Below are 24,302 nucleotides of genomic sequence, written 5' to 3' on the forward strand. Positions count from 1 at the left end.
ACTTGGATAAACCACTCTTTTGTTACTGGACAGTAAGAGGCTTGACTTGAGGGTATAGGGGGTTGTGAGGGGTCGGATCTAGTGACCAGCTCACCTCCATTCTCCCCAAACCTCCCCTGCAGGCTTGCCCTTTGTCCTTCTCTGACATGGGGGTTTGGGGAGTTTGTCTCTGGCCAAGTTGGCCAGTGGGATTGTTGATGGCTTAGAGCTGACCAAGGCACCGAGTGTCCTCGCCGATTCAGAGGCTGGCGAGCGCTCTCGTGCCTGGCACAGTGCTGGATGCTGTGAGGTGAGGCAGAGGGAGATGAAGATGCAAGAAACACAGGTCCTGGCCCTAGTGGGAACAATCCGATTATGGAAAGTAACTTATTCCTGAGTAACTGATGAAAGATGAGGCCACAGGAGAATCCGGGGGGCAGGGGGAGGGTTGGAGGGAGGTGGAGGGAAGGGGGACTGGGAGGGGCTCTGTGGGGCACAAGGCACTCAGGAGAGGTGAGTGCAAATGGACTGCCCAGCCTGAGCTCAATCTGCCCGGTGGCGTGACTGGGACATGCACCTCGGGGCCTGTGTCCAGGCTCTTTGCTGATCCTCTGTACTGCCTCGTGCTGGCAGTCTTGCCCAGATTTATATCCAGATTCACTAACTGTGGTTTTCGGTCACCGTGACCTCCTCCCCCACCCCATTATTCTGGTAAATCAGGTCGCTCTTTGCTCTGTGCGCTCTTTGAGGACCAGGGGAGGGCTGGGGAATTTTGCTGAACGCAAAAGCTCATCTGGCAGAGGGCAGTGGGTTGGTGCATTGCGATGGCTCAGGCAGGTCTGAACACAGGCCTCAGAGCAGACTGTGGGTCCAGATATCAGGCCATGTGGCAACCGTTCAGGGCAGCTGCTGGCTCAGGCCCTTTTGAAAAGTCATGGTACAAGACGTGTCCCAGAAGGGCAGCTCGACCCCGACTCTGCTGTGGGCAACTTCATTGCTTGCCTTATGTCTCAACAGAATGAAAGATGACACTACTGTCAATGACATAGTGTTTATTTAAATCCTGAGGTTAAAAATAAAGACATTCCCAAATGGTGCAGCAGATGCTATAAGGAATATGTTTTGGGATACAAAAGTTCATCACCCCTGCTGTGCAGGTAGCGTGTTGACATTTGATGTGCTTCTGGGTAATTCTTTGGCAGATAAGAATGCGATGGGTTTCCAGACCCGCTATCCCATAAGGCTGCAAGAACTGAGGATTAGTCAATTAAAGTGCAATTCCGATTTGGAAGCCATCCAACTGAGGCTTCACTGTTGCTCTGCAGCCACCAGGGGCAGGATCATCTCTGGATAACACTCGTCCTAAGGTTCTAAGGAAGCCTTTTCATCAGAAATGCCTCCCCAAATTTAAAGATGTACTTTATTATTTTGAAAAAGTGCTTAAGAGAGAAAAGGCATTAACTCAGTCTTTCCTGTTTCCTTGGAAGAAGCACAATGAAAAGAGAGAAACTTACCCAAGGTTCCACTGAAAAGTACATTTCAGGTAAGCATTTTGTAAATGTGGATGGCTGACTCCAGTCTCTGGGCAACCCTTGGTTCTGAGCATCACAGATGGTGGCTCTGCTGATTCTCAAAACCTCTGAGTCAAGGATGGGATTCTCCCATGTAGAGTCACCAAGGTGGGCTTCTGAAATTGAAACTCCTATAAAACCATGGCAGTGGACATCTCACCAGTATCATAAAACAGATTGAGATTTCATCCCCAAATGGGGATTTCTTTTCATGTGAGTCTGGAATGACTTCACCACCGAAGGTGAGTGACAACTGAAAACTGCCAGAAAAACCATCCCTTCTATTTCTGAACTACATAGTGTGGCTTTTCATGTCTACTTTCTAAACCCTATGTGGTGTTTCAGTTCCAGATTCCTGCTTGAGAATTTCCTTGCCTGCTCTTGGTCCTGTAGACCTGGAGTAGGTGGGCTCCAGCCAGAAGCGCTCTGCAGAGGCCACGCTTCCTCCCAAACGCCCTTCCTTGAGGTTCATGAGTGTGCCTGACAGAGGCTGTGTTCATGGGCGAGGGTGATCAGTGGCTTCTGAGACAGTGGTGAGCAAGGTGGCTGGTATCAATACTAAAGAGTAACGGTTATTCAGAAAGCTGGGCCATCAAGGGGCTGCTGGGGTTTTGTTTTTGCTTTTAAATAGTGATCTGAGACCCCAAGGATGTTTCCTCCTTCTTGACTTCTAGTGTAATTCAGTCTACTGGGTGGAGCCACCACTTTCAATAGCTGTCCTTCATTGTCGTTTGCATTACAAAAAAAATACTGCAACCCCAAAGCCTCAGTAAAATTGGGAACCTGTTTAAAATAAGAAAGCTATTTATAGAAGCCATACCTAAATATGGCTGCAAGCGTATCTGCAGCCATACATATTCTCTAGCCGCATAGCGCACAGCAAACCTGAGCGCGCACAGCAAAGGAACAAAGGACAAGAGTCCATTCAACACAAAAAATAAATATGCTGCAGAAGCGGGGTGTGACCGGGCGTCGGGGGGCAGGTCTCTGAACACAGCAAAGGCCTTTTTGCACAACTGCAGTCACCTTTTGTTGTGGGGCCACTAGGGGCCCACGCGCTCCTGCAGCAGTGGCTCTGGGTTGCCTTCACAAGAGCCAAGTGATTTTTTAAGCTACAGTTGGGCTGAGTGACAGAGGTTCAGAATCGGCCTCAGATGGAATGTTCCAGGCCTTTCGCAGGAAACACATCAGCTACTCTCGAAACGCTGGTTCTAGCTGCAGGTGACGGTGGTGATACCAGCAGAAGGCCATCAGCTTGGCCAGTCTCCACGGTATCCTGGGAAAGCTAAGCACTCAAACCAAGATCCCAGACTGCTCTGGGTTTTGTTAGTTTCTCTCATGTGGTAGACTAGCTACACCTGCCTATCCAAGAGGGTGGGTGGCTTTAAAGGCAGGATAATTCGCCCTGGAACAACCTATAGGCTGTGTGGCCCCCTGTGAGGACAAGCACGAGGCTAGGAGGTCTCTGGGGGCCTGGCTATTTCCGTTTTGGTGCTGAGCGCTGTCAGGACCTTGCTCGAGGAGATGCTAGAGACGTGGCTTTCTGCCACAGGCGGCTGCTCCCAGGAAAGACAGCACAAGAGGTCCAGCTTTTCTCTGTGCTAATCTCTCTGAAGGTTCTGTTCACCATGTCCCAAACCCCACTTAAAGTGACTGGGAGTGCCTAAGTCTCCTGTTTAAATCAAAGTTCTGAATCGATCGCCAAAGTCATTTCCTCCTGCCCCTGCCCCACAAGTCCTCTCTGCTGGTGCATGGTGGGTGTGGGGTCTGAGCTGAACTTGGCCTGGGGTTCCTGACCCATTCTCCAGCTCTCAGAACTGGTCAGACCAGGCTTGTGAACCACGAGATAAAGCTTAGAGGTGGTGTGGCTTGGCCTAGTCACCAGACTAGCTGGAGGGCTGGCTGGGCCCAACACTCAGACCCACAGTCACCCTGCCCGGCGCCCTCTCCCTGTCCCCAGCCAAGGTGGGCTGCTTTGTCAGATGTTCTACTCACTGTGAAAAGTACCTGGGACCTGACTGCCCTGTGAACAGGGCACAAAAAGGCCGTCAAAGGTGAGCCCTCTGTGGTGGGAGAAGAGGGCCACAGAGAACAGGAAGACTATCTCCTTCTCTCGTCCTGGAAAAGGACAGAGGATTCATTTGCCCCAGAGGGAGGCAGCTCACAGGTGTCAGGTGCAGGCTGAGCAGCAGGAAGTGGGCAAATGGGGTGTGGGGAATCTGGTAGGTGGGGAGGGGGGACCAAGAGGTGTGCAAAGAGCAGATTCATGAATTATGCCTGTTGACACTTGAGTTACCAAAGACTTTTGTTAAGAAGCCCCAATTTTTAAAAGTGGTTCCTACCCTGATTTATGATCTTCAGTAAACATATCTGCAGGTGAGGCAGAAGCTCTTATTGATATAAACAAAGACAGGCTGTCGGCTAAGGAGTGAGCCCTGTAGGCTGATGCACAACCCTGCGTTCTGGTCATGGCGTTGACATTACCCAGCATCTGGGCTCTGGCCGTCCGTAGACAGACAGCACTGCAGGCCCTCAGTAGGTGGGTTCTGTTCCCTGGATTAGCTTCAATTCTGATTCTTAGGGTGATGTTTTGAGCCGTTGAGAGGTCTGGCTGAGTGAAGGGCTTTGCTTGCGGACAGAATTGCCCAGACAGAAGGGCCAGGAGGCACGTGCAGCTGGAGGACCCTCTGAAATGGCTGAGTTCTGGAGCAGCCCTGGACTCACGGGGCAGGAAGGGACAGGAGCATGATGGAGGAGGCTGGTTGGGATCTTGGGTGGGCCCCTGGGTGCCCCGACCTCCTTTTCCTGGGAGGACTCGAGGGCCTCACAGGGTCTGGCCAGGGCATCCCAGCTCATGGTCACCCATGATGCGTGGCCCCAGGCTGGGCACAGGGGGCCATGTCTCTCCCTGAGCAGAAGTGGGATCCTCTCTCGCCTGGGAAACTCTCCACAGGAGGCCTGGAACCAAGTGTGCCCCCAGGAGAGGCCAGTGGTCTCCTGAGTCTTTGAAACTTTGGCATAGTGTCCCTCTGGGTGTGAGGACAATGGAAACGTTGCTTGAGCCCTTAGAAGCCACAGGGCTAAGAGTGACGTGCGTGGTGCTGAGTGCGAGGAACCCAGCTCCAAGGGCAGCCAAGGGCCCGCTGCACAGTGGATCTTGATGGCTTCAGAGCAGCTGGTTGCTGTTTTTTGGGTTTTGTAAATGCTTTATGTGACAGGAGAGGAAGAGTAGTGTTTCCTGTGGGTAATGGGAAACTATTAACATCCACGTGCTTGAGGCTACGGGAAATCACTTCCATCGTAGATCACAGGCCGGTCAACCGTTAAGTGATAAAATACTTTCTTGGAGACAAACCTGAGGAAACAGAAATGGAAAAGGAGGTGTTACCTTGAGGGCTAAAAGCCCGAGGGGCAGCAGCTGCAGTGACCTGGCACGGCGAGTCTTTGTGCAGAGACCTCTGCTCGGAGGCTGGGGCGTCTTGCAGAATATGCGGACTCTTCCAGGCCCCCTCACCCCCACTTCCTGTCTGTCTAGCAGAGACATCTCCCTGCAAAGTATCAGGGGTCTTGGGACACCGCCACAGACTTTCCTGGGGCTTGGGCGCAGAAAGGCCCATTTGGTCTCACACTGTGAAGCCCCGCCCCCGCTTGCCTTGCTGCTCTGAAGCAGTCCCGGGGGTCTCCAGGGTCTAGGTGGTCTGGACTGCACTGGGGAAGTGAATGGAGCAGGCATGGAGAGGACATATACGGTGGAAGTGAGCCTGGATTTCTTTCTGCCTGGGCATCGAAATCCATTTTGCTGTCCATGCTTTGGAAGTCTCGAGTTGGCCCCTGAGATGACCTCAGTGGATTAAGGCCAGAGTGTGTCACTGCACCACGGCCGCTTCTAATGATAACTGCGGGCCAGCCTGGGGCTGCACTCTGCCCTCAACATGCCTCTACCGGCCTCTCCGTCAACACACAGTGGGGCTCTGTGAGGTAGTAAAAATGCTGGCTGCCACTTCAGAGGAAACTGGGGTTCAACTAAAACCCACAGAGGGAAGAGCAGAGCCTGTGCCTGGCTGGCCTCCACCCAGTTTCCTAACTGCTGCCCCAGAGGGGCTGAGGCCCACGTCCAGTCCGAAAGCAGCTGTCTGGACACGCTGGGCCTGTGCCCGAGAGTCCTGCTAACTCAAGGTGTGTTCATGTTCATGGGGGGTGGGGGTGGGGGGAGGGGAAGGAGTGGGGCAAGGTGGGAAGCCCATTCTTCTAACCTCTCCCTTGGTAGATGCCCACGGCCACAAGCCCTGAGAGTTCAAGGCCTGGAGGCGGTGAGGGGGTGGCACTCTAGCTTTCCCTTAGAGTGTCCTATTAAGTTATTCCTAGCCTATTAAGTGGGCTTGGAAGGGCGCCCATGTGGAGGGATGTGGCCGCTAGCTCAAGGTCCTGCTCAGAGAGGATGTGGCTGGGTGCTGACAAGACAGGTCTTATAAAAGAGGCAAGCCCCAATTAAGGGCTTATGCTGAAGCAGAAGACATAAAAGGGACAGGTGCCCAGCAACCTGTCTCACGTCTCCATGATGTAGGCCCCTGGCTCACAGCAGATGCTCAACCAATGGTGGTCCTCTATCCTACTTCCTTTCTTGGCCGCCCCTCCAGCCTTATCTCCCTACATCCCCATCCTCCTGCCCCGCAAGCCCTACACTCCTGGATCTGCATCTGGTGCTTTGAAACAGTGCTTCCCAAAGATGGTACCTGCTGCTCCACTCCCATGACAGGAGGGCCCAGGGGCCTCACCTCAGAGCTCTGGTCCTCACAGCTCTGGTCTCAAACTTTAGCCTTCATTCCTTCGCTTCTCTCTCATCCATCCATCCATCCATCCACCTAATCCTTCCACTATATTTACTGGGCTCTTCTCTGGTCTGGGCAGTGGGAATCTGGACAGCAGAGAGGCAGAAGAGCGTCCCGGGTAAGAGCCTAGAGTCTGCAGCCTGGCCACCTGGGTTCAAATCCAGCTCCACCACCAGCTGTGTGACTTGGGATTGTCACTCTTCTATCCTTCTGGTCCTCAGTCCCTTAGTAGTAACACAAGGAGAAAGACAGTCCCTATTGCATGAGGCTGATGTGGGGCTGAAGTGAGTAAGTAAGAGCGGAGGGCGGAGAACACACCTGCCATGTGGCGAGAGTCTGTAAGTATTAGCCTGTGTGTTACACAGTCTATAACAGACACTGGAACACCAAGGCATAGGTCTAAAATCAAAGAACTACTGATGATAAGCTACTGATAATTAAATAACTTCTTTTAAACATCCACCTCTGTTCTTGGGACCAGGTGCCAGGTGGATTCCTCTGGATGCTGATGAATGAGGTGGCCCCTACCTGGAAAAGGTGTTGTCGAAGATGAGCATGTAGATGCCTGGTGTGCGGACCTTGAGCTGGCCCTGGATGTTCTCCTTGTGGGAATTGCATCGGGTTGTGGGAATGAGCACCTGGGAGACAAAGCAGATAGGAAAAGTGAAACAGAAGCTGAGAGGGCACCATGGATCCTCTGGGCAGACTCTGTATCTTGGAGAAGGAAACTGAGGCCCAGGGAAGCTGAGTGCCTGCCTCGTCTAAGGTCACAGCTGAGCAGGGTTGGGGCTGAGAACAGCCCCCAGGATCGGTGGGGTACCTTCCACATGCCCTGGGGGGGTCGATAACTTGAGATAGTGGCGAGGCTGTAGACACGACTTTCATCCAGAATCATGAATTGGTCAGCATCCCAAAAGAATGGTCCTCCAGCCTCCTCTGACCATGGCCAGTGACAGAACGCTCCACCATCCAGAGGAACAGCCCCCTTCTGGCTTCAGGAAGGTGAGGCTTATTCTAGGTGAAATCCTGCCTGGCTCTTTCCTTTGCGCAGGTGCTGCTACCCTTGGGGGTCTCACAGGACAGGCCGAGCCCTCTTTCCACACTTTGTGAAGCTGCTGGGCCCCAGGCTGACCACCCCTGGCTCCACCCGTGGCTTCTCACTTGGCCCCAGTCGGTCCATATGCCTCAGAGCCCTTTCATCTTTCCAAGTCTCCTGCTTCCTCTCTATCTCCTCTGAGAATGAGAAATTAATCCCAGGAGACATTTATTTTCTAAGGGCCTCACTGTCAGAGGCCAAATCTGAGCAAATGCTGTGAGCTGGACAGGGCCAGGGCTGGGGTCTTTCGATGGCCAACCTCTTTCCCATGGGCAGAGTCTTCAACCTGTTAGCCAGCTAAGATACTTTAAAATTGAAGATATGACAGGAATGAACACAAGAGCCAACCAAAATTAAAAACATTTTTTTGAAGGGACAAGCACTTAGAGACACTTAGAGACAAGACCCTCTAAGGGGTCTTAGAGGGTCTTGTCTCATTAAGCATCCATAAGCCTCCCATTTGGGACTACATATAAATGGTCACGCAGACCATGTAACATCTCAGCGACGGGTTCCTAAGGTGGTGAGCTGCCCCACAATGTAAAAATCTTCATTCTCTACAAAATTAAATGTTGCTCCTTTTTTGGAAATTCAATTTTTGTTAAATTTAGTTTTAATTTTTTCCTATTAAACATTTTTCAACCTGTGCAAAATGACTGACTCCAAAATAGTTATAAAGATGTGGTTACTTTTTCAACTCAAACTTGAATACAGCTACCTGTTTCCTGAAACACTACATGGTGGCCACAAAGTTCCCAAAGTGAAGTAAGTTCCCACAAAAGGCTCTGCTGCCCTTAAGGATCTTGTGGTTTAATGGTGACAACAGATAAAAAAAACATTCAATTATGTTGGGTGAGACTGTCACGAGGGGTCTACCAGGGAGGGGTGCCTATCCCAGCCTCTGGGTGGGAGGGAGGAGAGGCAGAATCAGGGAAGACTTCCTGGAAGAGGCAACACTGAGCTTGGACAACTTAGCTAGTTATAGGGAGCTCTGGCAGCTCCAGGCAGCAGGGACAACATATTCAAAAGCACGGGAGAATGGCTAAGATTTACCCTCTCAAGTAACAACCCAAACCAACAAAATATACAAAACAGTTTTTAAGACACTGTACATCAGGCAATGATGGACAGTGATCTGTGAGAGAACAAGGTGAGCCCTGCAACTGCCCTAGGTTACTGCTTTGAGAGGAAAAGAGAACAACAAGCAGATGGAACAAATAAAAAACAGTAAGATGAGAGACTCAAACCTAACCTTATTGACAATCACATTAAATGTAAGTAGGCTAAACATCCCAATTGAAAGGCATGTATTATCAGGTTGGATAAAAGCAAGCCCCAACCCCAACATGCCTACAAGAAATACAATTTAAATGTAAAGATACAAAGAAGTTAAAAGGATGTAAGAAGATATACCATGTTAACACTAGTCAAAAGAAAGAGGGATTGACTATATTAATATCAAAGTAGATTTTTACATCAAAGAATGTGGCCAGGGACAGTTTCATAATGATAAAGATGTCAATTTCATCAAGGGGACAAAACAATCCTAAACATTTATGCCCCTAATGACAGAGCTTCAACACATATGAAGCAAAAAGTGGTAGAGTTACAAGGAGAAATAGAATAAATTCATAATTATAGTTGGATATTTTAATGTCCCTCAATAATTGATGAAATAAGTAGGCAGGAACTCAGTAAGGAAATAGAAGAACACTATCAACTGACTTGATCTAACTGATATGTATAGAACACTCCACCCAACAATAGCAGAACACACATGCTTTTCAAGTGTACTTGAAACATTCACCAGGTAGGCCATATTCTAGGCCATTAAAAAAAAAAAAAACCCAAAACTTACATTTAAAAGGATTCAAACTATACAAAGTGCATTTTCTGACAATGGAATTAAGTAAGAAAAAAAAAAGCAGTTGCCTGGAAAATCCCAAAATATTTGGAAGCTAAATAACATATGGGTCAGAGAGAAGTCAAGAGGGAGATCCCAAAGGCATGGGAGAGAGAGATAGCACACAGTATGTTCCTGACACCACAGTACATGTGCTCTGGCAGGAAGCTGGTGGTGGTGAGGGAGTAGGACGGGCCCAAGACAAGCCTGGAAGGGACAAAGATGCATGAGGACCTACTATGCATGGGCTCTGTGGCAGCTGCTTCTTATCAAGTTCCATTAATGTTCTACAATATTCTAATTCCACTGGGGACTGAGAATCCTGGGAGGCTGGGTGGTTGGGTCTGTTCCCGTGATGCATAACCTAAAAATTCTGAGCCTGGCCTAAGATACTTCAGCAACCACATGTAGGAGGAAGTGCTGGGGAGAAAGGCTTGCTGTTTACACAGGGACACCTGTGTGCCCCGCACCTCAAGCTTCCCACACACTACTTTGATTACAAAGCAAAACCCAAGAGCTTGTTAAGGCAGGTCCTCTGAAGAGGACACGTGTAAGATAATACTCTTCATTTCTTTAAACAGTCTACTCTATGGACTTTTGGTTCATTCCAGCTGCTGTTTTTTCTACCACGGTCAAAATCTGTAAGACTGATTTTAAAATCAATCAATCAAAACGTCTAGGGGAGATTAACGAAGGCTCTGGTGTCAAAGCCCATACAGCAGAGGTGACGGGAGATGACTGGGGTCTCATGTAACCCTGAGTGAGACAGGTCTCTGCTGTGTGAGCTCTGGGGGCGTCTCGCATCAGCCTCCAGTGCTTGGGCGCCCATGACCTGATGTAAGTGATATATCTGCAAAACAGTCCAAGTTGGTTTTACTGCTTTCTCGAGGGACTCTAGTGACCTGGCGGCCTGGTGCAGAGCCAGGGTTCTATGTTAAATGGAAAAAGTCAGTCTCAAAAGGCCACATATTGCATGATTCCATTCACATGAAATGTCCAGAACCGGGAATCTGTAAGGACAGAAGGTAGGTTGGTGGTTGCTGGGTGGAGGTTGGGGAGTGACTGCTAATGGGCACAGGGTTTCTTTTTGTTTTGGGGGATGATGAAAATGATCTAAAATCAGACAGTGGTGATGGTTACACAACTCTGTGAATAATACTGAAATAACAGTGAATTGCACATTTTAAATGGGTGAATTATATGGTGTGTAAATTATACCTCAATAAAGCTGTTTAAAAAATCAAGGGTCCTTGCTCCCAGTAGCCTAAGGCAGGCCTCTGAGCTTCTCTGGCCAAAGAGAGAGGCAGGGCCTCGGTCTTCTTCCCTGATTTGTCCCAGGCTTCAGGGCAGCAGTCTGCACATGGGTAGCCTCAAGTCCTTGATTTACCGCTTCTTTCGTCAAGTGCTTCCCAAAGTCACAGTCTCTAATCTCAGTGTCAAGGCATGGCCTTGATAGAGGAGGTCCCTCTGGAGAGAGGGTGGTCCCGAGTGGGAGTGTCTGACATGCCCCTAGAGATGGGACTGGCCTTCCATGCTGTTCCCTCCACCTGTACGCTTTTCCTCTAACCCATGTCCCCCTGCCATCCCCTCCCCACAGCTTTTCTTGGTTTGGCCCAAGAGTCTCCTGCCCCGATCACTGCTCCCCAGGTTACGTGTCTGCCCCCCACCCCCAAGTGCCACTCCACCACGACAGTCACCACCTGGAATCACAGTTGTTTCTTTCTTTTTTCCCCCACAGTTGTTTTTTAAATAAGGTCTCTCTCTGATCACACCATGAGCTCCTCAAGGGCAGATCTCATGCTGTTCCTTCTCTCTTTATCCCCAGTGGGCCCACCCTACAGAGCCCAGTATACAGCGTACACTAAATGGTTGTGAACAGAGTGCAAGTACACAGCATAGCTCCTCATGCCTGAACCTCCACAATCACGAAACCTGAGTGTTGCAATTTGCACTATGTCCCATTGTTCCCAATAAGGTCCAGTCTGGTCAGGGCATCATACGGGGAGTCCCCAGGATAGATGCTAAAGGTGTGAGCCTGGATGTAGATTCTCCAGGTTGATGTCTGTACAGGACCACAGGCAGACATCACAGCCATCCCCACAGCTGGCTGGTGACAGTTGCGCCTGTGACGGCAGAGGAGCACCTGAGCACCGTTCTCACCCACCCTGCAGATGGGCTCCTTCTGCCCCCTGGCGTCCACTGTGGGAAAGACAATGGTAACCATATCCTTCAGGCAATAAGGGAGCCAGAGATGAGGATGGCTCCTGGGCGTCCCTGAGCTCCTGATTCCTGGGAGGAACCACACAGGTCTCCCAGGGCCATGAGGATTAGGCTGGTGAGTGACTGAGCAAGGAGAGAGGCGTGAAGACCGGATCTAGTCACCTCCCTCTCTCCCTCCCACAAATATCCACCAGTATCTAACGTGGGCAGACACAGTGCGAGGCGCTCGGCGGGCACTGGGAACAGGAAGTGAACAGCGAAGGTGCTGGTGCTGAGTTCCAGGTGGTGCAGCTGGTTGCTAGTGCAGAGCTGAGCAGCACGCTGCTTAAACTGCTGCCCAACCAACTGCCCAGGCAGGCCGCTCTGCACCCGAGTTTCCTCATCAGCAAGGTGGGACTAAGACCTGCCTCATGGACTGAGACATGTGCCCAGGTGGCAGCAGTGAGCCTGAATCCACTCCCTGACCACAAGCCCAGGACCTCCCGGGTGGACGCTCAGAACTGCTTGGGAAGGAAGGGCTCCAAGGCTACATGTGTGGTGTGGCTGTGAGCCTCCAAAAGGAAAAGAGGGGCAGAGCAGTTTTTAAATAAGCATGAGCACAAGACTCCAATAATCAAGGCCAACTCAGGGGGGCTAGAATTAAATTTAAGGAGTGAATTTGAAGAGGAAGGAAATGACAAAGCAATCTCTATAATAGGCAGATATCACCAGGACAGGGATGGCAGGAGAGCAAACACAGACGGACACACGTCCGCCCATGTGGATACCGAAGCTGGAGCGGCGACCTGTGTGCCAGCATGCCCGAGCCTGGCCCTCCTGGGGCTCTGGGCCTTCCCCAGCCCTCACCGCGAGCCCCTTAGGACACCCAGAGGACCACAAGCGTGAGGGACTAGTGGATGTCATCGCAGAGACTTCACAGAAGGCTTCTTTCACACAACTTCAAATTGCTCCTCTCTAGCTTCATTCTTAGAAAATGGAGATTTTGTATTAAAAGTCTAGGATCTACCTGGAGCTCCAATCCAGCCTGTGTGACTGTCCTCACTATTCCTTCCACTCACAGTGATTCAAATGGAACTCGTGTTTCCACCCAAACCAGCTCTCCCTCCATCATCCCCTGGCACCCTCCCTGCAGAGATTCAGGTGTGGAATTCAGACCCTCCCTCTTCCTCGGCCCACAGTGAATCAGCGCCCCCGGAGGCTGTTCATTGTCCTGTGCTCTGCATCCTACTCCATCCTTTCTACTCTTCTTCCCCTTGAGCTACACCAGTGGCTCTCAACCTTGATTGCCCACTGGGACCATCTAAGGATGCCTGGATCCCCCTTAGAGATTCTGGTTTAGTGGTCTGGGGTGGGGACTCAGAAGTGTGTTTTAAAAAGCTTCCCAGGGCTTCCCTGGTGGTGCAGTGGTTAAGAATCCGCCTGCCAATGCAGGGGACATGGGTTCGAGCCCTGGTCCGGGAAGATCCCACATGCCGCGGAGCAACTAAGCCTGTGAGCCACAACTACTGAGCCTGCACTCTAGAGCCTGTGAGCCACAACTACTGAGCCTGTGAGCCACAACTACTGAGCCTGTGTGCCACAACTACTGAAGCCCGCATGCCTAGAGCCTGTGCTCCGCAACAAGAGAAGCCACTGCGATGAGAAGCCCGTGCACCACAATGAAGAGTAGACCCCGCTCGCCGCAACTAGAGGAAGCATGCACACAGCAATGAAGACCCAATACAGCCAAAAATAAATAAAATTTAAAAATAAATAAATTTATTTTAAAAAAAGCTTCCCAGGTGTTTCTAATGTGTGGCCAAGGTTGAGAACTATGGTCCCGGCCACTGTCAATGTCCCATGTTTAGAATGTCTTAGTATTCTAAGAACTGGTATCTGCCACGAAGATTTCCAGCCCACCCAAGTGACACAATGGCTATGAGCCTCTACTGACCTTTCTGAGGTGAGATGCTGAACACCCTAAGCTCATAACCAGAAGCAAAGATCTTGGTCCCCACCTCCCATGGTGACCCGTTCTTGCTCCACATGGCTCTGTTAAAGAAATGATCCTTAAACTGAGTCACACATCTGTATTCCTTTCAGTTTCACCTACCGACCTATTCTAAGGTCAGTCTGAAGCTGACTCAGGAGCAGGACTTCAGACATTAGAAGGCAGCTCTCCTCCCCCAGGCTGGACAAGCCCGGGTGTGTTGCCTGCTCTGCATGATGCAACCCAGGGGGGTTTCCCACTCTGGTCTCTCTGTGCCCCTCTCAGAACATCCCAGATAAGCTCTGCCCGGGGAATCCTGCTGGCAGGGAGATGGCCTCACCTTACATTGATCCAGCGGCGTGTCCTCCGCCTCCCGGTACACCACACTGAAGGAGATACTCTTGGGGTCGGAGGAGAAGACCCAGCTGATGGTGAGGCCTGCCTCGGCCACAGTGATGGGGATGAGGCTATAGGTACTGGACCTCACAAACAGCTCCCTGTTGCCCTCCCCGAAGTTGGCGATCTCTTCCACCGTGAGGGGTAATTTTATCCTAAAATACAAATGCAGAGAGGGACTTGATCAAAGCAGGGAAAGCGTTTGAGTCCACTGGCCAGGTTGTCTGTGACTCCGAGATGACTGGAAACCCTGGAGGCTCTTGGGAGGAAAAGCCCTGGGTCCCCATGACTGACACGCTTAAACATGGGAGAATTCTTGATGTGCAGCTCATGCCGTCAGATGTTTCCTGAGCACTTACTAGGTGCCTGGCATAGCTCTAGGCACTGGGGACACAGAAGTAAAAAATACAGATGATAATCCTTGCCCGCGAGGAGCTGGTGTGGTCCCTGCAAGCCGGCTGGGACTGAGAGGACAGCCTGGGCCGCTCTGTGCCGCTCAAGGACGGGAAGCGCGTGCCGAGGCCTCAGCTTTCTGCAGCTCTCCTGCAGCTGCCCTGCGGCTCAGCTGTCCACTCTTTCTCTCCCCTTTCTCCTTCCAGTTCCTCGCCTCCCGCTTTTACCTAATTAGCACCAGAAGTAAGCACACGCATCGTTTGAAACCTCCTGCCCTTTCGGTCAGTCATCCCTCTTTTCAGCGGAAATCCGGGGCCTGCCAAAAAATTCCAAGCAGGCACCCTGACTTTTCATAAATGCAAACACCCCAGACTCTTTAATGCAGGGTAGTCTGAGGGCCCTGGGGAGACAGGCTTCTTGGGGCTGTGTCCCTATTCTAACTCTCATTAGCTGGATTAAGAGCCAGTTCCAAAAGTTTAAAGGGTTTAGGGACAGTGAGTTTCTCTGCAGGACCCAGAGAACCCGGTGCTGGTACCTGCCTCGCTTCTCATCTGCCACAGGGCTCACCCTCATGTCAGCCTCATGTTCCTCACCTGCAGACAGACACAACCACGCCTGCCTCTGGCGGGTGTGACAGTTACGTTAGAAGATGAACCTGTGCTGAAGGGCAAAGTCTCCCTGATTAAGTGGTGCCTCCTCCTGCCCAGCAAATCTGGAGGCAGCAGGTGAGCGAGGGCCACAAGGGCAGGGCCTCCAGTGCGGGGTTGCAGCTCAGGAGTGTGTGGCCCTGGACGTTCCCATCTCCTCTCCGCAACTGTGCAAGGGCTAACTCTGCTCGCCAGCTTCGGGTGTTGTCACAAGGGCTATGTGAGGAAGCATGATGCTCCCGTCTACACACGAGGAAGCTAAGATTCAAAAAGACTAAGCAACTCTATCCAGGTCCATACAGGTCTGATCCAAAGCCACTGCCTTTCTACTACACCAAACTGCCTTTCATGGACAAAAATATTACTGTCCCCTTTAACACAGGGGTGGAAACCAAAACTCAGAGAGGGCAGGTAACTTGCCCAAGACTGCACAGCAAATAAGTGGTGGTGCTAAGAATTCTGTTGGCTCCAAAGTCGTAGAGGTGGATGGGAATACTCCCCAAGCTTTGCAAATGAGAAGACTAATCAATGATTAGAAAACCAAAATGCTCTAAGGAACAGCTCTGATACAGGTCATTCACCTGTGCAAAAATTTAATTCCATGGACCATTTTCCCATGTGTTAATTTAAGCTTTATTGCTAATTATAGTAAAAAAAGGTCGTGTCCAATATTTACAATTTTCAAGAATCTGCAAGTAGGGAGAAGGGTCCATTTTGGAAAAGAGGTCTCTTACAACATGGCAATCTTGCTGCATTACTTACTCTGACAGGGTGCCCCACTAATGCTGGGTCATTTCATAATTTTACATTCCAGAATTCTCCCCTTGCACCGAATTACTTGGATTGTGCCTTTAATCTTTTTTACCTTTCTAGACCTCATCTGTTCAGTGAGAGGACAATTCTCAGTCTCGCCAAAGGAGATGCTAATAAAAAGAAATCAAGGGTTTGCCATCTCTGCTCAAATATAATCTTAAATAAGTCTGTTGTCCATAAGACTCACATCATAAATGTAAATTCAACTGGTCTCCCTACTTCTGTCCCTTCATAGTCATTCTCCACATGGCAAATAGAGTGACTCCTTTTATAATGTAAATTATATTAAGTCACACTTCTGTTCCAAATCTAATTTTAAAGCTCCCATTCCCCTCAGATTAAAAGCCAGGGTCCTTACAATGGCCAAGAAGGCCTGATGTGACGTGGGCCCTGTTCCCTCTCTGACCCAGTCTCCTTCTCTATTTCTGCTTCAGTCACACTGACCCTATCCCTATTCCTTAAACACACCAGACACCATCCTGCCCCAGGGCCTTTGCACTGACTGTTCCTTCTGCCTGAATGCTGTCCCTCACATATCTGCATGAAAACTCCTTCAAGTCTTACCTTCTTAGCGTTTTCTATTTAAAATTGCAACCCCACAAACGTATGGACACCAAGGGGGCAAAGCAGGCGTGGGGTGGTGGTGACGGTAGTGGTGGTGGGATGAACTGGGAGATTGGGATTGACATATATACACTAGTATGTATAAAATAGATAACTAATTAAAAAAATTAAGAAAAAATAAAATTGCAACCCCTCCCCCCAATCCTACTCTTGGTTTCTTTTCCAAAGCAAGCACCACCTTGTAACATACTATATAATTTACTTATTTACTGATGTTTATTTTCTGTCACCCCTGCTGGAATGTAAAGTGAACATGAGGGCAGGAATCTTTGTCTGCTTTGTTCACTGATGTGCTCTAAGGACCTAGAAGAGTATCTAGCTCATAGTAGGTGCTGGATAAATATCTGTGAATGAGTGACTGAATCTACTCGATGACCATAATGCAATCATGCAGCCATTCGTTACAACACTGGAGAAAAAGAATGATATGGGGAAATACTCATGCAATATTAAGTTTAAAAAGACTGTGAAATAAGGCGTAGGATATTTGTTTATGTTGAAAAATTAGGTATATTAGTATAAACAAGACTGGAAGGCTATATCCAAGGTGGTTTGCTTATCTCTGTTTCCTGATTTTCTACAAGGAAAATTTTCTTACAATAAGAAAATAAAGTTATTTTCAAAAAGGAAGAACACAGGACATGGGGTGGGGGAAGGATGAGTATCAAAGACAGGGGAGCTTTTTGGGGTGATGGAACTGTTCTATATCTTCACTCCGGTCAATTTTCTTTTCTGGACCTAGGTTTCCTCTTCGGCAGACTTGGGAGTGGAGCTGGTTGGGTGCTGAGGCCTGAGACTGTAAAGCCACTGGCAGAGCTCGATGTGGGGGCTGGCAGATGCCTGGTGATTACACTGTGTTACTTGTCAAAATCCAAGCACCGTATACTACAAATGGGGACCTTTACTGTATATAAATTTTACAAAGGAAAGGAAGGAAGGAAGGAAGGAAGGAAGGAAGGAAGGGAGGGAGGAAGGAAGGAAGGAAGGAAGGGAGGAAGGAAGAAAAAGAAGCACACACGCGCACACACACACACACAAAGAAGCACAAACTTGAAAACCACCATGGGTGCCAAGTCTGAGCCTCTGGGGTGCTTTCCAGCTGGGACACCGGAAGGCCAGGCCTCCTCTGGTGTTCCTCCTCCCCAGAAGTGACACCCTGGGAAGTCCAGCTTGGGAGCCCATCACTTACATCAGTTCTCCCGATTTCAGCAAGCAGATTTCAGCATCCTGCCCCACGGGCATGTCTTCAGTGTCTTCAGGGGTTAGCGAGTTTGACGTGGTGTCCCTGAAATGTCACAAACGAGAACACAGCCAGTTAGCTATCAGCACACAGGGTCCCACATCCTGAAGCCTGTAGTCTTGGAGTCTGGTAGCCAACCTCAGAATGCACGGGGAACCCTTCAATCATGGAGGCCAGGACAGAGGCCCCGCAGACTCTGGGGGTGGAGAGCCATGGGGGCCAGGCCCAGGCAGGCAGGATGGGGAGGGAAGACAACAGGGCTGCAGTGACTTCCCCAATGTCTTCCCGGTGGGTGTGGGATGGGTGACCACAGCACAAATGGACCACCCTCCTGTCCCACGCCAGCAGAGCTACAGCCATGGGGTAAGTTTCCAGCACCACTGATGCTGCCTTTTCAGCGCCAGTCCCTGACTAGACGAGCCTGCTCTGGCCCATCTCTGGAGAACAGGACAGGCACCCAGAGCTGATGAGGCAGGAAGCAGCATGGCCTGAGAAGGAGGTTGTGGGACAGAGACTCATACAAAGAGGGCAGATCCACGCCACAGCTCCTCTTCCCTTACAACCTACTGCCTGCTGTGTGGAGAACCAGCTGTGGGAGCTGCCTGGCAGTACAGAGGTGCCATGGTTCCCAAAGTGTGCTCTGTGGAACACCACTGCCAGGGGAGGGGAATCTTGCGCTCTTTCTTAGAAACTCATGGCATTCTTAAACAGTAAATTCAAGGCTCTGAGAGGTCCTGCAATAAAGACATCTATTAATTTTCTTTTAATATTTATTTTCCTTATTTTTTTGGCTGCGTCAGGTCTTAGTTGTGGCACATGGGATCTTTGTTGAGGCATGCGGGATCTTTCGTTACGGTGCACAGGCTCTTCGCTATTTGCAGCGTTCGGGGCTTCTCTCTAGTTGTGGCGTGGGGGTTTTCTCGCTCTAGTTGTGGCACGCAGGCTCCAGGGCACGCGGGCTTTGTAGTTGTGGCGCACGGGCTCTCTAGTTGAGGCACGCGAGCTCAGTAGTTGCGGCACGCGGGATTAGTTGCCCCACGGCATGTGGGATCTTAGTTCCCTGACCAGGGATCACACTCGAGTCCCCTGCATTGGAAGGCGGATTCTTTACCACTGGACCACCAGGGAAGTCCCAAGACATCTATTAAATTTTAACTCTAGCATTCCCATGGAACATTTTTAACCACTGCTGAGTTGCTGATCCTCGGAGCAGTGCCCACACTTCACTGATGGGGACACAGAGGCCCAGGCAGGTCTTGAGAGGCAGGGCCAGAGCCAGACACCCTGACTCCAGCTCAGTGCTCATCTTGCTGGGTCCCACGCCCACTGCAGCCAATCGCTTATATGAGCTCAGGGATCTCAAACCCAACCAGCTCCAGTGTCCAATGCTGCCTGAGAAGAACCTAGGTCCAGGAAAGGGAAATGATTTGCTGATTTGCCCCATGGGAAGGGGTTAATGAGGAAGATCTCCTGAGCAGCATGGCTTTTTCCCAAAATGCTGTGATAATTCCTTCTCAACTGTCCTAGTAGGCTCTCCCCAGATGTTTCTGGGGTGAGGTCAATAGGCCCCAAAATGCCCTCACCCAGTTCTGCTCCCCCATCCCACCCCCTGCACATGCCCCTGGGCTCTCACCAGCCTGGCCCCCGGGCACATTCACTCAACCTCTGAGGCCCTGTGTGAACTTGTGTGAACTCAGACCTGCCTTACCCTCACCCTGCCTGCTGCTGAGCGGGTCCTGAGGCGGCGGCCCAGCACTGCGCAGGACACGTGAGGCGGGCACGGGCCCTACCCCACAGATGCGCTCCCTCTGAGGCAGGGACAGACAGCTGCGGCCTGACTGGAAGGCGGCCTCGGCACATACAGCGCACACGAGGTCAGCGGCTGACAGCAAGCATCCAGACCACGCGCTCAGATGGCCCTCCTCACCTACCCTCACACCCACTCGAGCACCAAGTTCACGGCTGCCCCTAGAGTGGACCTACAACTCACGCTGGGAAACTGGTGTGCTTCTCTGAGAGCGCCATCTGGGCTGTGGCCAGGTGTCACGCCTGGGGAGGGGCTCTGCAGCTTTCCTAGGGAGTTAACAGACCCTGGATCCCAGAGCTCAGGTGAGCCTGGGACCTCACATCATCTCTGGAACGTGAGAAATACAAGAGAGCACAGTGGGTGGCCAGACCCTAACGCTCACAGAGCTTCTGGCTGGAGGTGGCGGCATCGCCTCTGCTCAGAAGTGGTTCTCACCACACTGCTCCTCACATTTCACTGCCGGGTGGGTCCCGTGGCCAAACACGCCACAGCAGGGGCACGAGGCTCATCCTTCCACAGGGAGAGGCACTAGCAATGGGCAGAGATGCACAACCCACCCATGGGGAGGGGCCGCAGATACCGTCCCCCGAAGTCTACGCCCTGTGCCTGAGGCCTGAGGCTCCTCACTCAGTCAGCAGGACGCTGGGAAGGTCCTGGGAGCACCCAGGTGTTCTTCATGCAGATGCGAAGACGGGTGGCTCAGAGCTGGCAAAATCCAGGGAGCCTCGCCTAAGCCTGTCCCGGATGCCACTCAACCCTGGGGGCAGGAATACCTGTGCGACATGCAGTGCGCCTGCAGCAACCATGATGCACCAGGAGTTTGGGGTCAGCGACTGGTGGTGTCACCCCAGGGGCTGCGACAGACGCGGCACCTGCAGCTCGCTCCCACCCCCCACGCTCCTGCACCCCATACTCCCCCCTGCCACCCACGTGTCACAGCCCTGCTCACGCTGGGCTCTGCCTATCTGCTTTTGGGTCTTAGCTCCCCCTGGTCCACATGCTCTTTGCAAGCAGGGGCCGTGGCTGGGCTATCCCTGTCCCAAAGGACAGGTCACGGCCGTGTGCAGGAACCAAAGAATGTCTGTGCTACTTGCTAAGAAATATATGTAGGGGTGTAAATTGTTAGTGTGTAAATTCAGGATGAAAGGGCAGAGGTAATGCTGATGAAATCAAGAGAAGAATCAGCAACAGATCCTGAAGGAGGAAGACCCCAAGTCACACGTGGAGTGGCAAACGCTGGGTTAGCAGAGCCACACCTGGGGACAAACTGCAGCACCTTCACCTCGAACAGGATTTTCTCAGACACAAAACAGACTGTTCGCTGCCAACTTACAAAGCTTCTCTGTCTGGAGGACAGCACTGCACAGAGGGAGGCCTCCGTCCTCTCTGGAAATCTCTGAGCTCGAGACTTGGCTTCATTCAGACAGCTGGACATCACGCCTGCTCGCTCCGCCACATGGCCCCACTTCCCGGCCTCACTCCTGTCTACTGCTGGAGCGCTGAAGCCGCTGGCTGGTACGGGGGCCTCCAGGGCTGCCTAGATAATCAGACGCCCACTAGCACTCAGGTGTCAGGCGGGCTGTCTGTGCACAGTCTACAGCAGCCCACGGCAGGTGGGAGAGCGCGTCCTCACAAACACCTCGCCCTCAGCGCTGGGCTCCCTCTGGCTGTAGCTCCCTGTGGCTCCAGAGGGCAGGGGAGGTGGTATGGCTCAGGGGAGAGGGGTATCACTCCACGTGGTCCCAGTCTTGGCTTTATGACTGTGACTCTGGGTGAGCCCTTTCCTCCTCTGAGACCTCAGACTTCTCCTTTCTAAATGGAAGGAGATGGAACCGGAGGGACTCCAAGTTTTGCTGGCTTAAAAAGGCTGTAAGTTTCAAAGGACTTGGAGAAGGCGTTTTACTGGCTGGGAAAGAGGTGGGCTCGCTCTGGTCGGCAGCTCGTGCCCTCAGCCTTCCCCACTCTTCCCAGGGAAGGTACAGCAAGGACGTGTCCTCAAGTGCCTGCTGCCACCAAGGGCAAGCCTTGTCACTCCTTTTTCTCCCCAGCTCAGCCCACCTCTGACCGCCTTCCTGTCCAACACCTCTTTCTTGTTCATCTTCCAATCGCTGGCTTCCAGATTCCCCCACCCCCATCACAGAATGTCAGTGTGAGAAGAAGCTCAAAGGACCATCCAGTCCAACCCCACTTGATGGCTAAGGAGGCAGGGGCCAGGGGAGAGGAGACGGGCCCAAGGCCACTCAGGCCTGCCTCGTTTCATCTGCTCTCTTCCTTGTGCAAAGTGCAAATACCATAAATGAGAAAGATAAATAACATATGATGAAACGAACTCTGAAAACTGTGGTTGGTTCTCTCATATTCCCTCATTAAGAATAAAAGATGTTGGGAATTCCCTGGTCGTCCAGTGGTTGGGACTCCGCATTCCCACTGCAAGGGGCATGGGTTCGATGCCTGGTTGGGGAACTAAGATCCCACAAGTCGTGGGGTGCAGCCAAAAAACCCCCAAGATGTCCTAATCTTTTGTTCCCTCTCCTCCTCCATCTCCCCACCTCTCTGACCATCACAACACAGACAACCCTCTTACCAGAGTAGGTCCTGCAACCCTTGCTAGTCCTGGCTGAGGACCTACATGGGGGAGCTTTGTGAGGTGGGAAGGGGAGACAGATGGAGGTGGGAGTGTGCATGGGTGGGTGATGCAGTCTCAAAGGCAATGATTAGGGACACAGAGTTTCCTTTCAATGGCTTTTCAAACTGTGGGTCATGACCCATTCAGTCAGTTGTGAATCAATTAATAAGTTATGACGAATATTAAAAGAAATATGATAGAGAGGGCAGACAGCAGAAGCAAGAAGAATGACAATCCTGCAGCCTGTGGAACAAAAACCACATTCACAGAAAGACAGATAAGATGAAAAGGCAGAGGGCTATGTACCAGATGAAGAACAAGATAAAACCCCAGAAAAACAACTAAGTGAAGTGGAGATAGGAAACCTTCCAGAAAAAGAATTCAGAATAATGATAGTGAAGATGTTCCAAGACCTCGGAAAAACAATGGAGGCAAAGATCGAGAAGACGCAAAAAATGTTTAACAAAGACCCAGAAGAATTAAAGAACAAACAAACAGAGACCAACAATACAATAACTGAAATGAAGACTACACTAGAAGGAATCAAAACCAAAATAACTGAGGCAGAAGAATGGATAAGTGACATGGAAGACAAAATGGTGGAATTCACTGCTGCAGAACAGAATCAAGAAAAGAGAATGAAAAGAAATGAAGACAGCCAAAGAGACCTCTGAGACAACATTAAACGCAACAACATTCGCATTATAGGGGTCCCAGAAGGAGAAGAGAGAAGAGAATGGACGCAAGAAAATATTTGAAGAGATTATAGTTGAAAACTTCCCTAACATGGGAAAGCAAACAGCCACCTAAGTCCAGAAAACGCAGCGAGTCCCATACAGGATAAACCCAAGGAGAAACAAGCCGAGACACATAGTAATCAAATTGGCAAAAATTAAAGACAAAGAAAAATTATTGAAAGCAGCAAGGGAAATGTGACAAATAACATACAAGGGAACTCCCATAAGGTTAACAGCTGTTTCTCAGCAGAAACTCTACAAGCCAGAAGGGAGTGGCATGATATACTTAAAGTGATGAAAGGGAAGAACCTACAATGAAGATTACTCTACCCGGCAAGGATCTCATTCAGATTCGATGGAGAAATCGATGGAGAAATCTCATTCAAATTGATGGAGAAAAGCTTTACAGACAAGCAAAAGCTAAGAGAATTCAGCACCACCAAACCAGCTCTACAGCAAATGCTAAAGGAACTTCTCTAAGTGGAAAACACAAGAGAAGAAAAGGACCTACAAAAACAAACCCAAAACAATTAAGAAAATGGTAATAGGAACATACATATCGATAACTACCTTAAACATGAATGGATTAAATGCTCCAACCAAAAAGACACAGGCTTGTTGAATGGATACAAAAATAAGACCCATATATATGCTGTCTAAAAGAGACCCACTTCAGACCTAGGGACACATACAGACTGAAAGTGAGGGGATGGAAAAAGATATTCCATGCAAATGTCAATCACAAGAAAGCTGGAGTAGCTATACTCATATCAGGTAAAATAGACTTTCAAATAAAGAATGTTACAAGAGACAAGGAAGAACACTACATAATGATCAAGGGATCAATCCAAGAAGAAGATATAACAATTATAAATATATAGGCACGCAACACAGGAGCACCTCAATACATAAGGCATTGCTAACAGCTATAAAAGAGGAAATCGACAGTAACACAGTAATAGTGGGGGACTTTAACACCTCACTTACACCAATGGACAGATCATCCAAAATGAAAATAAATAAGGAAACACAAGCTTTAAATGACACAATACACTAGATAGATTTAATTGATATTTATAGGACATTCCATCCAAAAACAGCAGATTACACTTGCTTCTCAAGTGCATATGGAACATTCTCCAGGATAGATCACATCTTGGGTCACAAATCAAGCCTCAGTAAATTTAAGAAAATTGAAATCATATCAAGCATCTTTTCTGACCACAACGCTATGAGAATAGAAATGAATTATAGGGAAGAAAACGTAAAAAGCACAAACACAGGGAGACTAAACAATACGTTACTAAATAACCAAGAGATCACTGAAGAAATCAAAGAGGAAATCAAAAAATACCTAGAGACAAATTAAAATGAAAACATGACGATCCAAAACCTATGGGATGCAGCAAAAGCAGTTCTAAGAGGGAAGTTTATTGCTATACAAGCCTACCT

General features: G+C 50.1%; 1 protein-coding gene across 4 annotated transcripts in view; it reads right to left on the minus strand.

The window, feature by feature from the left end:
- Nucleotides 1-1,035: 1,035 nt before the first annotated feature.
- The window catches only part of FYCO1 (FYVE and coiled-coil domain autophagy adaptor 1), an 85,734-nt gene continuing 62,467 nt past the window's right edge, over nt 1,036-24,302 (minus strand). For 3 of the 4 annotated variants that reach the window (XM_082663129.1, XM_082663128.1, XM_082663130.1), the window contains exons 15-19: nt 17,630-17,725; nt 13,908-14,118; nt 6,908-7,017; nt 6,326-6,465; nt 1,036-4,905 (exon numbers count right to left, since the gene is read on the minus strand). In XM_082663129.1, the coding sequence (XP_082519255.1) occupies nt 6,363-6,465; nt 6,908-7,017; nt 13,908-14,118; nt 17,630-17,725 (520 nt within the window). In that variant the 3' untranslated portion in view covers nt 1,036-4,905; nt 6,326-6,362. The remainder of the gene's footprint in view (nt 4,906-6,325; nt 6,466-6,907; nt 7,018-13,907; nt 14,119-17,629; nt 17,726-24,302) is intronic. The other variant, XM_082663131.1, reaches the window with a different exon arrangement.

Source organism: Grampus griseus, assembly GCF_964374135.1.
Source record: "Grampus griseus genome assembly, chromosome: 10".
NCBI lineage: Eukaryota > Metazoa > Chordata > Mammalia > Artiodactyla > Delphinidae > Grampus > Grampus griseus.